Below are 13,755 nucleotides of genomic sequence, written 5' to 3' on the forward strand. Positions count from 1 at the left end.
CTGTGATCACTCTAGTCTAGGTCCCATAACCATCACCTAAAATATACATTCTCTCTCAACTCTTATTTCCCTGTCCCTACCAGACCCACTACAAGCTCTCATCATGTCATATCTAATACATTTGCAATACGCTCCTATCTGGTTTCTTTGTAGCAGGTGTCTCCAGCTTCCAACATTTTCTCCAGGCTGCTGCTAGAGTGACAGGCTAATGTCTCTGCAAAAACATCCCAGTGACTTCCCAGGGTCCACAAAATAAAGCCTAACCTCCTTCTCAAGACTCTCAATCTCCCAACTTCACCTCCCAAATATACACAGTTTATGCTCCAGGATTATCAAACAAATTTCAGTTCCCTACGCTTTGAATGCTGACTCAAGAAACAGTTCCTCACGCCCTGCCCCAACTCTTGCACACCTGATGAGTCCTCAGGCATCTTTTCATTCCAAGCTCAACCCTCACCTCCTCTTTAAAGCTTTACATGTTGTCTCCAATATAGAGTCCAAGAAGACCCCCTATGCTAACAATGAGCCTTGTTGAGACTTTTAATATATCTAACTCATCTGTCTCCTAGGAGTTTCCTTGAGGAGATGGTCTTGTCATCTTTCAAGTATTACTCCAGCATTTAACAATTGGAAACACTACCCTGCAGTAAGACACACTTTTTCACTTGCTCATTCTCTGGAGCACAGAGCCTTCTCCCAGCATGTCTCCAGGTCCCGAACAATGAGAATGTCAAGTTACCAACACTACTGTAAAAAGATTACAAAATGGTATGGGAGTGTACTAGAACAGCAGAATATAATGCACCTCCTCTACTTCATTAATTCCCCAAGAGCTCTGCCTTCACTTCGACTTGAACGGAGAGGAGACTTAAACAGTTTAAATGTACCAAATATTAACTAGCCTCTGATGTGCAAACTGATTTTAAAACAGCCCTTGACCTGGAAATACAGGTGCATTCAAATATACACCCTGATAAGAAAGGACAGATAGGGGATAGAGTTCAATGTCTCAGAGCTTGCCCAGTCAAGGGTTCCTTGTGATAAACTAAAAGTGCAGCAATATTTTAGTTTGAAAATGCTCACTGTTGTCTAAGGAATCTTAATAGACGGCAACATCTACTCTCAGAAAACAAAATCCAGCTGGGTATGTATTGATGAAAACCAACAGCACCGTATTTATAAATAAATAAATACATAGTGAGGTAACCCATTCACAGATAGCTAGAGACAACAGTTCTAATGAGTTAAACCACAGTAGTTTCCATTTTTAAATACATTAGGGTGTTAAGAAACTAAATTAATTCAAAAGTTATTTTATGCATGACTTCCTGAACATGTTTTCTCCGATTAAAAGCTTGTTAGCTTCTGCCGGTTAAGTAAGTCAACATGGGGAAGCCGGTATTTCCTTGATTCTAAACTATACCAGTGCTAAAACAAAACAAATCCCAACCTAATTAATTCTATTTTTGGTCTCGTTTCCAAGGCAGTCTTCACAAAGACTATTCTCAGCTCACTGTTTCTAGCTTTGTATCACCAACCTTCAGTAACTGGAAACTGTTATATATTTTGTGTAATTCCTTGACACATATGTTCTATCATAGATTCTCATCTTATTCCTCCTGTTATCAAGAGTAGAAAATAAAAGGATCTGTCATCCCACTAATTCTAAAGTTTCATTCCTGAAATCACTGTTAAATTGATTATTGCACGATACCCCGTCATGTTCCTACCAGGGCTTTTTAACTTGGGTACATCAAGTTCATCAACGTCAAGTTGCAGGTGGAACCCCCCCCCCCCCCCCAAATCAGAACTGCCAGTGAGGCTCAACAACAGTACAAACCAGGAGAAAGGGTATCAGGAAATACATTCTACTTCCAAAAGGCCACTGACTTGACCTTGGGCAATCCACTTCACTTCTGTAATTCAAACGGCAGTATCTGCTCTAGAAAAGAAAGCTTCTAGGAATAGTTTAAGAGCTTCGGGCTTCTAAAATACAATGGAGCTTCATAAACAGATTTTATGAAACAATCTAGTTCCCATGTAGTTTGAAAGACCCATTTCCATCTAGTTTAAAAGATCATAAAAGTGCTTTGTTTTCCCAAAATTCCTACGTGGACCACTCGATTGTGGAATAAGCTGAACCCTGACTGTTTTTCTACCCTTTAATAGAATGGGAGTTCAAAGGCTTCATGAAGGGGATCCCTGGGGGGCGCCGCGGTTTGGCGCCTGCCTTTGGCCCAGGGCGCGATCCTGGAGACCCGGGATCGGATCCCACATCGGGCTCCCGGTGCATGGAGCCTGCTTCTCCCTCTGCCTGTGTCTCTGCCTCTCTCTCTCTCTCTCTCTCTCTCTCTCTCTCTCTCTCTGTGACTATCATAAATAAATAAAAATCAAATAAAAAAAAAAAGTCTTCATGAATTAGCCTATCAGGTCAAATGAAGTCCACTACAGACGAAGAGCTGCCCTGTCCTGGACTCCAAGAAGCTGGAGGATTACGACTGTGTCACGTGTATGATACTCTCAACCCTCCCCCGCGTCCCCCGCCCCAATCTACCATCAGAGAAAGGGCAGGGGAAGCGGGGGGGGGGGGGGGCGCCATCAGCGACGCTTCCAGCGTCAGGATCCGATGACAGGTCAGGGGCGAGGGCGCACGTCCTAACTCTGGCCCTTCCCAACTTTATTCCTCTGCGGAGACGACGTGCTCGGCGGCAGCCACCGGGGTGGCAGGTTCATCCCGCGTCCGGCCTCGGCCTCGGCCTCGCCGCCGGGGAGGGGCAACCGCAAGGGCGTGGGGCTGAACCGCGGTGCCGCGGATCCCCCAGCCACGCCGGCGGCGGCCGTGGTCCCCCCGGGCAAAGCCCCGTCCCGGGCGCCCGTCCCGGCCCCGGCCGAGCAAGGAGGGGACTGCGCCAGGCCGGGTGGGCGCGGCGGCCCGGCCCAGCAGGACCCGGCAGGGGCAGGGGCGCGCCCCCCGCGGCTCCACTTACCTTGTCGCTGGTGCTCTCGGTTTCGTGGTCGCCGCCGGCCGCCTCTCCCTCGCGGGGTGGCGGCGGCCCCGCTCCCCCGGGCCCGGGGCAGCCTCCGCGGTGCCTCAGCTCCAGCATCGCCCGCGCTGGCCCCGAGAGCCCGAGAGCCCGAGAGCCCGAGAGCCCGAGCTGCGCGGGCCGCGCCGGCTGCTGCTCCGCCACCCGCCCCCCGGCACCCGGCAGCCGCGGCCGCTCACACGCCCCAGCGGGGAGGCGCCGCCGCCGCGCCGGGTCACCCCCAAAACGGCATCAACGAGCGAGCGCTCGAGGCCGCCCCCAGCGAGCGCGGCGCCGGCGAGGGGCGAGGGGCGAGGGGCGAGGGGCGAGCGGCGAGCGCCGGGGCCCGGGCGGCTCGGGGCACCCGGCCCGAGCGGAGCAGGCGGGCTCGCCGCGGGGCTCGGCCGCCGGTTGCCAGGTGCGCGTCTCCCCGCAGAGGCCCAGGTGGGAGGAGGAGAAGGGGCGGGGAGCGAAGCAGGAAGCGCCGCGGCTCCAGCGCCTCACCTGGCGCCCGCCGCCCCGGCCCCGCCGGCCCCGGCCCCGGCCCCGCCTCCCGGCCCCCGCCCCCCGCCTCCGGCCCCCACACCTCCGCCGGCTCCGGCCGCCGCAGCCGGGTCACGCGCCGCAGGCCCCGCCCCGGCCCGCCCCGGCCCGCCCCTCTGCGCTGCACTGCGGGCCCCACAGCCCCGCCTCCCTCGCGGGCGCTGACGTCACGGCCCCCCCCGCGGCCCCCCCCCGCGGCCCCCCCCCGCGCCGGCAGCCAGGTGGGAGCCGCGCCCGCCGGAGAGAGGGCGGGGGAGCCGGGAGGTGGCGGGGGACGAGCCCCGGGCTTAGCGGAGAAGCCGAGGACTTGCAGGCCGGCCCGCGAGCAGCCGGGGCTGGAGGAGCTCCCCGAGACGCCCGCGCGCCCGCCCGCCCGCCTGGTGGCTGCTGGTGGCTGCTGCCGGCTCCCCGCACCCCCTGCCGGGGACTCCGCGGCCGCACCCCTGCTGCACCGCGGCGTGGCGGAGCCTCAGAGGCGTCCAGAAGCAGAAACTTGTCGGGCAGGATGAACGCGTTGACTTCGCGGCATTTGAACCCAGTGTCATCACCTTGAGAACAGATGCCAAGAGATGCATTTACCCGCACGGGGCGTCCTGGAGTGGACTGGCCAGTCCCAGTAACAGACCCAAGCTCTGCCTCCTAGAAACTCGAGTACTGGACCTCACAGCGTTCACTGCCTACGGTCCAGAGAGAACCCAGACCCTGCAATGACTCGGGATGCATTTGCCAACCAGCTAATCTCTAAGCAGTCGGGGACCTTGGGCTGCTAGAGTTGGAACAGGAAGGGCACAAGATCCGCGTTAATTCCATTCCCAATCCTGTTACAAGGTGATTAGTTTTCTTGACGTGTATCCACCACCTGGTCATTACTGACAGGCTGACGAATGGGAGGGGGGAGGGAGAAGTGTGGGGACACAGGCCGTCACACAAACGGAACAATGTTCAGGAAGACACCCTTAAGACAAATCAACAATACAGATTTCTCAAGGTCATTACTAACACGTTGAAAATCAGTAAGGTCACTACTAACACATTGTTCTGAAAATTTAGTAACAAGTAAAAGTCAGAGTAGGATGCATTAAAGACCAGAGCACAAGCACACCATTTTATTTCACCAAACAAATCTTTAAGGTTCTAGGTTCAGATTGGGTCATCACATTTGCTTTTTTTTTTTTTTTTTTTTTAAGATTTTATTTATTTATTCATGAGAGCCAGAGAAAGAGAAGCACAGACACAGACAGAAGGAAGAGAAGCAGACCCCATGCAAGGCGCCCGATGTGGGACTCCATCCAGGGAGTCGGGGATCACACCTTGAGCCCACTGCAGACGCTCAACCGCTGAGCCCCCCCGGGCGACCCAGGTCATCACATTTTCAAAAGGATGTGGGGAAATCAGATTTATGGGAAGCATAACAAAAATGATAAAAGATATGAAAAAAATCCTTTGAGAGATGGTCGTAGTGAGGTTTTCTTAAAGGAACAGAATACTAGGGGTGACTAGATTAATCAATTGTCCTCCATTTCTTTGAAGGCCCAGAAATGAAGGACTACCCACTTGTCAAGAACATAAGGTTGAAAAGGCTACTGAAGGCAGTAGTGAAGTTTCCATCCCTGGCTCCTTCACCCAACTCAGTGAAAAGGGGCATAAGAAGTTCTCCACTGGTCCATTCTGGCCTTCATGGAAGTTAAGAAGCCCGAGTTCCAGTCTCATTGATGTCGCTCATTGGCTTGAATTAGTCATTAAGCCTCAATGTCCCCAGCTATAACATGGATACTGAGGAGGATGGCCCCTATGGTCTCTTCCAGCTCACACATGATTCTGCAACTAAAATCTCACTTTTTCAGAACCCAGTCCTTCCTTTCCCCCAGGCCTCAAGAAAGGGGGACCTACCATAGCAAAATACCTGTAAGGTTTCCTCCTCTTTTCCCTAGTCAACCAAATAGCTCCTTTGGCTTTCTTCTCCTTTTGCTGCAGGAGGAAAAAAGGGTGAGAGAAGTAGCAGGAGGGAACAATAAAGGACAAAAGTGCATGAAAAAAGAAATGATATTCCCTGACCTAGGAAAAGTGAGACCTATTCAGAGACCACCAAAATAGACTGGTTTGCTACTTTACCTCACCTTTCCTTAAGCTCTGCCTACTTCCTGAATTTCAGCTGAGACAGTAATTTCTTTGTCTTCTTCATTATAATTATTGCCACTTGTCGAGTGATCATACTGAGTCCAGACAGCAAGAACCGTAATTAATTCATCTTCATAGGCCAAGCCGTTGCCATAGTGCTGGCCCCTACTCCCTTCTAGTGAATACATTTGTTGAAGAAGTGAATGAAGAAATGAATGAGTGCAGCATAGTCAGGAAAGATATATGGTATTTGTGCTTTTGCAATGGAAAGATCTCTTTTGGATTAAGGTAGGTGCTCACTTGTCATTTTTCAGTTATATGAAAAGAGAAAGATTGACTTTAGTATGTATTAAAAGGGGGTTCTAGTAATGACTTGCACATTTTACTTCAGATATATTATGATACATAGTCAGCCACAAATGGCCTTCCTGAGTTCTGTGTTCTCAGACTTTCTTGATGTCTTTTTTTTTTTTTTTTGATACACAATGTTACATTAGTTTCAGGTGTGCTTTTTCATTTTTATCTTTCATTTTTCTTCATTCGAGGAGCTTACTTCTTGAGGCTTCTTATACTTATGTACAGTGACACAAAATCTGGCATATAATGGTTTCGAAGTCCTCACCTGTTAGTTTTATGAGAGTTTAATCTGCTAAAGGGCATCATGTGAACCACAAGTGCATGCATGGTCTAATTACACAGGAGACACTTTGCCAATACTTCTTGGTTGGTTTATAGATTCTCTACTTTAGTGATATTGGGATGATTTATAACCCCCAGCAGGGTATTTGCTAGAAGGGAAAGAGGGAGAATACTAACATTATTATTTATATGGTTTTTATTTTAGTTTGATTTTACCCAAAGATGGACAGACCTTGCTTGGAGTGGTAACTGGATGAAGTGGGGAGACCTGTTATCACTGTCTTCCCTGAGAATGTTCCCAGACTGATAAACATTCTCCTCCTGTGTGGGATTTGAGCTGCTTTCCATGTCAGAGCCTCAAAGGCCCCTGACTGGAATGTCCCAGCTTGCTGGGGGAGGAAGAAATCTTCCTCAGGCAAGAGTCATTTCCGGTTGCTTGAACACCAATGTTACAGCTCTCCTCACCTGACCTATCTTTTTCTGTTGCCCTCTGTCAGTTTGTAAATTGGTAGTAGAAATTTCTGGTATAGGCCTACCAGAGAACCATTTTGTGGGAAATTCTTGAAGGATAATTTCTGTTTGTATTCTTATTTTTAATGAAATGACACAGGAAATTCATGATGTACTACCAAGTATCAGAGGAATGAGGGTAGTGGTGTAGTTAGAAGCACAGGGCAGCCACGGGGTCCAGGCATAGCTCTGCCATCTTCTAGCTGTAACCCAGTTTAGTTTGTGAAACATCACATACGGCTGGAGCCGTATGCTTACTGACATGACCATTCAAAATTTAAGTAATAACTCTTCATGTAGCACTTCACAAAGCACTTTTATATGCATGATTTATTCTATTCAACAACCAGTGAGGTAGGCAGGACAATTATTGTTATTCCCACTTTACAAGGTAAAAACATCTGAGGTTCAGTATGTAAACTGCCCGGGTTTGGTTTTTTGTTTTGTTTTGTTTTGTTTTGTTTTGTTTTTATTTATGATAGTCACACAGAGAGAGAGAGAGAGGCAGAGACACAGGCAGAGGGAGAAGCAGGCTCCATACACCGGGAGCCCGACGTGGGATTCGGTCCCGGGTCTCCAGGATCGCGCCCTGGGCCAAAGGCAGGCGCCAAACCGCTGCGCCACCCAGGGATCCCCCCGGGTTTGGGTTTTTATAGTTCAAATTCTGTTGCGCCCACTCTGTACTGCAAATAGGTCATAGCAGAAACAAATAATTTCTACAAGGGGACAACTTATTCTAACAACTAAACACAGGACCTTGGGAGCCTACCTGAGTTCAAATCCCAGGTCTGCCACATACTGGCCTGTGCTATCAGTCAAGTAACTTAATCCCCTTGTGCCTCAGTGTCCTTGTGTCTAAAATAAGAATAAGGGTAATAATATTTTCCTCCTAGAATTCTTACGAAGATGACACTGGTTAGTATATATAAAATACTTAGAACTGTGCCTGCCCATGGTGAAGCACTATGCGAGTGTTATCTGTGATTACCATTTGTATTACTAAAAGTTGCATTTCTCAAGAACAATGTTCAACTTCTAAACTCAATGAAGCCTCAACTCCCCCAGAATACTTTGAAGCAGAAAGGATATGCCAACATTGTTTTGGTAAGGTGGATAGAAATTATAAAACAGGGTATGGCAACTTTGCAAATAAGTGCAAAGGAATCATCAGCTTATCAAATTAATTAATTTTTGCTTTACCCTTCAGTGGTAGTAAAACTAATGAAATTGGCAGTCCCTATCATTAATTGGAATCCGTTCCTGCCATGTAGCTTGTATATGGTGTGGTAACTTGCAAGTTCCTTCTTTTTCTAGCTTCTCCAATGAATCAGAATAACTCTCAGCAAATTTTATTTTGGTGATTTAATTCTCTTATAAAATAGGCAGTATATTCCCTCTGTAACTTTTTGAGTTATGTACTAAAAGAATAGATATAGGGGTCCTTTTGATACTGCGTGGTTCAACTATTCTGTTAATGTAGAATCTGGCTGGATTTATATCTCTTTGGGAGGTGGTCGTTTAGAGAAGTGGAAGAGATTGGTTAACTGTCCTTAGAGGGTCTGAATTACGGATTTGTTCCTAATTATATCAGTGGTCTCGGTCAACAAATTGCTGAAATCCAGAAATACCAGTCAAGGTTCTTAGTTGCAAATCAGGCTGATGTAGGCAGATGAGGAGTTTACTGAAAGAAGCTCACAGAACTGTTGCGAAAGCTGAAGAACCCATATAGAAAACTGGTAGAAACAAAAGATGCTAAGCAGCAGCCAGGACTAGAGTCCAAGCCATACGCCAGACCAGCCAAATGAGGTCCCAACTACTGGACCCATTGGGACAAGCCACCATAGCTTGAACCATTTCCGTGAGGGCAGCAGCCACTGGGTGCCACAGTTGCCACAGCTTCTCTTTCTCACTTAGGTTTTTCTTCACAAACTTTTATTTACTTATACTTTTAACAACGGGATTAATTTCTTTATAAGATGTAATAATAATAATAATGAACAAAGAAACCAAGAGAGGAACAAACAAAAAGCCAGACTCTTGAATACAGAGAACAAACTGGTGGTTGCCAGAGAGGAGGTGGGTGGGGCTGTGTGTGAAATAGGTGAAGGGGATAAAAAGGTACAAACTTCTGGTTGTAAAATACATAAGATATGGAAGTGAAAAGTACAGCATAGGGAATATTGTCCATAGATTGTAATAATGTTTGGTGACAGAGAATAACCACACTTATTGTGGTGAGCACTGAGTAATGCAGAGAATTGTTGAATCGTTATGTTACACACCTCAAACTAATATAATACTGTATATTAATTATATTTCAATAGAAAAAGGGAAAAATAATTTGAAAAGATGCAATCAATAATAGCCATAAGAACTTTCTGTAAAAAAAAATCCTTACTGAGCAGAGAAATAAAAGCTATAATTCATGTCTGTTGGAAGACATAACAAATGCCATATTTCTTCTAAGACTCCCCCTTTTAAATTTTATTTATTTATTTATTTATTCCAGAGAGAGAGAGAAAGAGAAAGAGCGAGTGCACAAGCAGGGGGATCTGCAGAGAGAAAGGGAGAAGCAGGCTCCCCACTGAGCAGGGAGCCCCACGTGGGGCTCAAACCCAGGATCCTAGGATCATGACCTGAGCCAAAGGCAGACTCCCAACCCACTGCACCACCCAGGTGCCCCTAGGACTCCCTTTTTATTTACATTTCAACCTCTCTAAAATCATACAAACCAACTGTGTCTTACAGTTGATGTGGTAAGAAAACATTGTATCTTATTTGAATTGGCTATTTTATTTGTCTTAGCAGAACATGAAATAATGGTGCATTTTAAAAATGATGGTTTAATTGAGTCAGCGAAGCATATAGCACTTTAAAGATTGGCATTGGTTGGTTAGGAATATCACATACCTGGGATTTTCCAGATGGGTCCTAATTACATACATCTTTTTTCTTTTCAGTAAGGATATTTGTTTAATATATAACTATAATATTATTAAGGTTTCAAAAACTTGAAAAACTTTTCCACATTTATATATTCTCATAGCAAACAACAACAAAACCCAAAATAAAACAAACAAATACACTTTTTGCTAGACTAATTTTTGGCTTGGAAAATATCATTAGCAAGCACGTTTAAAAATTTATTTCATTAGTTAATCTATTTTATTCCTGCATCTGAAAAAAGACTTCTAATGTTAGATATATCTCTGGTAATATCTAATGTCTGTTGCCCCTCTTACAGTTTGATTTACTAAAAATATTTTTATCATATTTTAAGATATTTTATTGGTTCCTAAATTAATATTAATATCCCAAATTACAAAGATTAATTTCATCCATCCCCTTAACAACAATAATTGATATCTTGATCAATGAATATTTGTGTTGGTTTTTTAAAAAATATTTTATTTATTTATTAATGAGAGACACAGAGAGAGGCAGAAACAGAAGCAGGCTCCCTGGGGCAACTGGGTGGCTCAGTGGTTGAGCATCTGCCTTTGGTTTAGGGCATGGTCCCCTGGGACCTGCATCTTATCCAGTTCTCAAAGCAACTTCCTTTATTTGACCAACCCCACCCACAGGCAGTATCATGATGTGATATTTCCAGCTTTACTTTAACACAAAAGTGAAAAAAGGCACCAGACATTTAAAGAAAGCAGGCTGGGCAGCCTGGGTGGCTGGGATCGAGTGCTGGGATCGAGTCCCACATCGGGCTCCCTGCAGGGAGCCTGCTTCTCCCTCTGCCTCTCTGTGTCTCCCATGAATAAATTAATAAAATCTTTTTAAAAGAGAGAGAGAGAGAGAGAGAGAGAATGCATGAAGAGTATCAATTTGCATATATATGGATTAAAGAAATTATTCAGAACTATGGAATCATCAACAGAAAAGAGATTCATAAGTGTTCCAAAACATCAAGACAACAGATGATTGTTAACATAATGGTGTCAGGAAAAATTAGCAACGTTTTGAAAAGAAGCAAAAAAGATCCTTGCAGTGGATGTTAGCCATTGCCTAGCAGGTCCACTGGGGGTTATCTGGTACTATAGCGGAATGCACCTTTGTTGTCTTAGTCATCTCAGGCTGCTATAACAAAAATAGCACAGACTGGGTGGCCCATATACAATAGAAATTTATTTCTCACAGTTCTGGAGGTTGGATGTCTAAGATCAAGTTGTCGACTTGGTTGAGTTCTTTTAAGGGACCTCTCTCAGGTTGCAGACTGCTGGCTTCTCAAATCCTCAGTTGGCAGAGAGCAGAGAGAGGAAACAAACTATCTAATGACTCTTATAAGTCACCAATCCTACTCATGAGGACTCTATCCTCCTGGCCTCATCTAATCCTTATTACCTTCCAAAGGGCCCACCTTCTAAAACCATCACATTGGAGGATACAGTTTCAACGTATGATTTTGGTGGGGGGGCACAACCATTCAGTCTATAGCAATTGTAGTTGATCACTGAGGCTATTTTATAACTCTGTAGGGATGAAAGTTGATTTGTGGAAAACTAATGATCATGGACATGGTTCTTGTTCATGACAACATAAGTGAATTTTGTCTGATAGACAATATAAGTCATTTTAACTCAAAATACCATTTGATTTTAATATCTTTCTGGCTCCCTCATTAATTAATGCATTAAAATCTTTTGCATGTGTTCATTTCATATTTTCATGAGATCTATGATTCATGATTTTTGGAAATTATACTTTAGCAGCCATAGTAATGCATATCTGTTTTCTTTACATGGATGTAACAAATATTTATTATGTACCTACAATGTCAGTGCACTATGCTAGGTATTTTATGAGATTCAGAGATAAGAACCAACTGAAATCCCAATATGTAGATTTGTTTTTTATTATCTGTGTACGCACACATCCAATTACAAATGATATATGAGTATATACTCAAAGCTAAAAGTTAAACAATCTGTATTATCTAGAGTATATAATAACATGTAGTCTTCTTTCCTTCTTCCTGAAAATATACTACTTTTCTGGGAAATAACCATTGTTTAACTGTTTGCTGGACTTCCTTGCTGATATATATATATATATATATATATATACACACACACACACACATATACACACACACATATGTATATTTATATCTATTCATATACATATATACGTATACATATATACATATACAGACACACACATATATAGAGATATATACATTATATATACAAACACACTACATTATATATTATATGTCATATACATATATGTGCTACATAATATTCTGTAACATATTTTTTAATTTAATAATATGCCTTGGAGCATATTGTTTAATAATATGCCAACTATGGGACACCTGGGTGGCTCAGTGGTTAAAGCATCTGCCTTTAGCTCAGGTTGTGATCCTGGAGTCCTGGGATCGAGTCCTGCATCGGGCTTCTTTCAGGGAGCCTGCTTCTCCCTCTGCCTGTGTCTCTGCCTCTCCCTCTCTCTGTGTCTCTCATGAATAAATAAATAAAATCTTTAAAAAAAATAATATGCCAACTATCAGAATGGGGAATGCGACTGGAAATGGGCATTGGAAACCAGTGTATTAAAGAATTAACTTCACCACATTATGCCTCCACCTCATTCTTGTACACGGAATGCTTGGCAAATATCAAAGACTTATTTTCCTAAAGATAGTGGACCAGTCCAAGAGGGGAAAAAAAAATCTCTCCACCACCTGCATCTTATCCAGTTCTCAAAGCAACTTCCCTTATTTGACCAACCCCACCCACAGGCAGTATCATGATGTGATATTTCCAGCTTTACTTTAACACAAAAGTGAAAAAAGGCACCAGACATTTAAAGAAAGCAGGCTGGGCAGCCTGGGTGGCTCAGCGGTTTAGCACCGCCTTCAGCCCAGGACGTGATCCTGGAGACTTGGGATCAAGTCCCGCGTCGGGCTCCCTGTGTGGAGCCCGCTTCTCTTCTGCCTGTGTCTCTGCCTCTCTCTCTCTCCTTTCTGTGTATTCTCATGAATAAGTAAATAAAATCTTTAAAAAAAATAAAGAAAGCAGGCTACAAAATAAAGATATAGATATCTAAGCAGTAACAATTACCCTTGGCAAAGGTAATTTCGAAACTAGAAGAGACTTTTGAAATAAGAATGGAGTGCTATTTTACTGGTACAAACTCTTTGGGTTCCTGGACCCAAAACCAATGTCGAGGAACCCCCCCCCCCCCCCATTCCCTCACACCAAGCAGTTCTCAGACACCAACAGGATGTCGGAGGATTCAATCACAGTCTACCCAGAGATAGTACTAATTCCTCAGGTTAAGGGCTCGGTCCAACAAGATTGCCCCTAACCCCCCACTTCAGACACCAGTCTCAAGCTGTTACCTGTGCTTCTGATCAGTCTGCTACAGATTGGGGGTTCCAACAATCTTCTCCTTGGATTTCAGATGCCAGTTGCAAGTCCAGGTTATAACCTGTACTTCTGACCAATTGGCTATAAATCAGAGGTTCCCAGAATCTCCTCCTTCAGTTCTTTTAATTTGCTAGAATGACTCACAGAACTCATGGAAACACTTGATGTTTACCAGTTTACTAAAGGATATGATAAAGGATACCAATCAATCAACAACCAGATGAAGAGATACATAGGGTGAGATATGGGAGAAGTGTGCAGCACTTCCATGTCCCCTTCAGGCATGCCATTCTCCTTGCATCTCCACCTGTTTACCATCCTAGAAGCTCCCTGAAGCCAGTCCTTGTAGGTTTTCATGGAGGTTTTGTTACACAGTTAGGATTTACTAAGTCATTGGCCATTGGCTGATTCTACCTCCAGCTTCTCTCCCTCCCTACAGCTCAGGGGGTGAAGCTGATAAGTCCAAAGTTCTAATGATATGGTTGGTCCTCCTGGCAACTACCCCCCAGCTTTCTGTGGAATCCAAAATCACCTTCATTAGT

General features: G+C 44.8%; 1 protein-coding gene across 1 annotated transcript in view; it reads right to left on the reverse strand.

Moving 5' to 3' along the window:
• CDS1 (CDP-diacylglycerol synthase 1) overlaps positions 1–3,331 on the reverse strand; it is a 67,044-nt gene extending 63,713 nt beyond the window's left edge. Inside the window, exon 1 of the mRNA XM_072755766.1 lies at positions 2,988–3,331. Coding sequence (XP_072611867.1) covers positions 2,988–3,104 — 117 coding nt within the window. The 5' untranslated portion in view covers positions 3,105–3,331. The remainder of the gene's footprint in view (positions 1–2,987) is intronic.
• Positions 3,332–13,755: the final 10,424 nt, after the last annotated feature.

Source organism: Vulpes vulpes, chromosome 4 (genome assembly GCF_048418805.1).
Source record: "Vulpes vulpes isolate BD-2025 chromosome 4, VulVul3, whole genome shotgun sequence".
Classification (NCBI taxonomy): Eukaryota; Metazoa; Chordata; class Mammalia; order Carnivora; family Canidae; genus Vulpes; species Vulpes vulpes.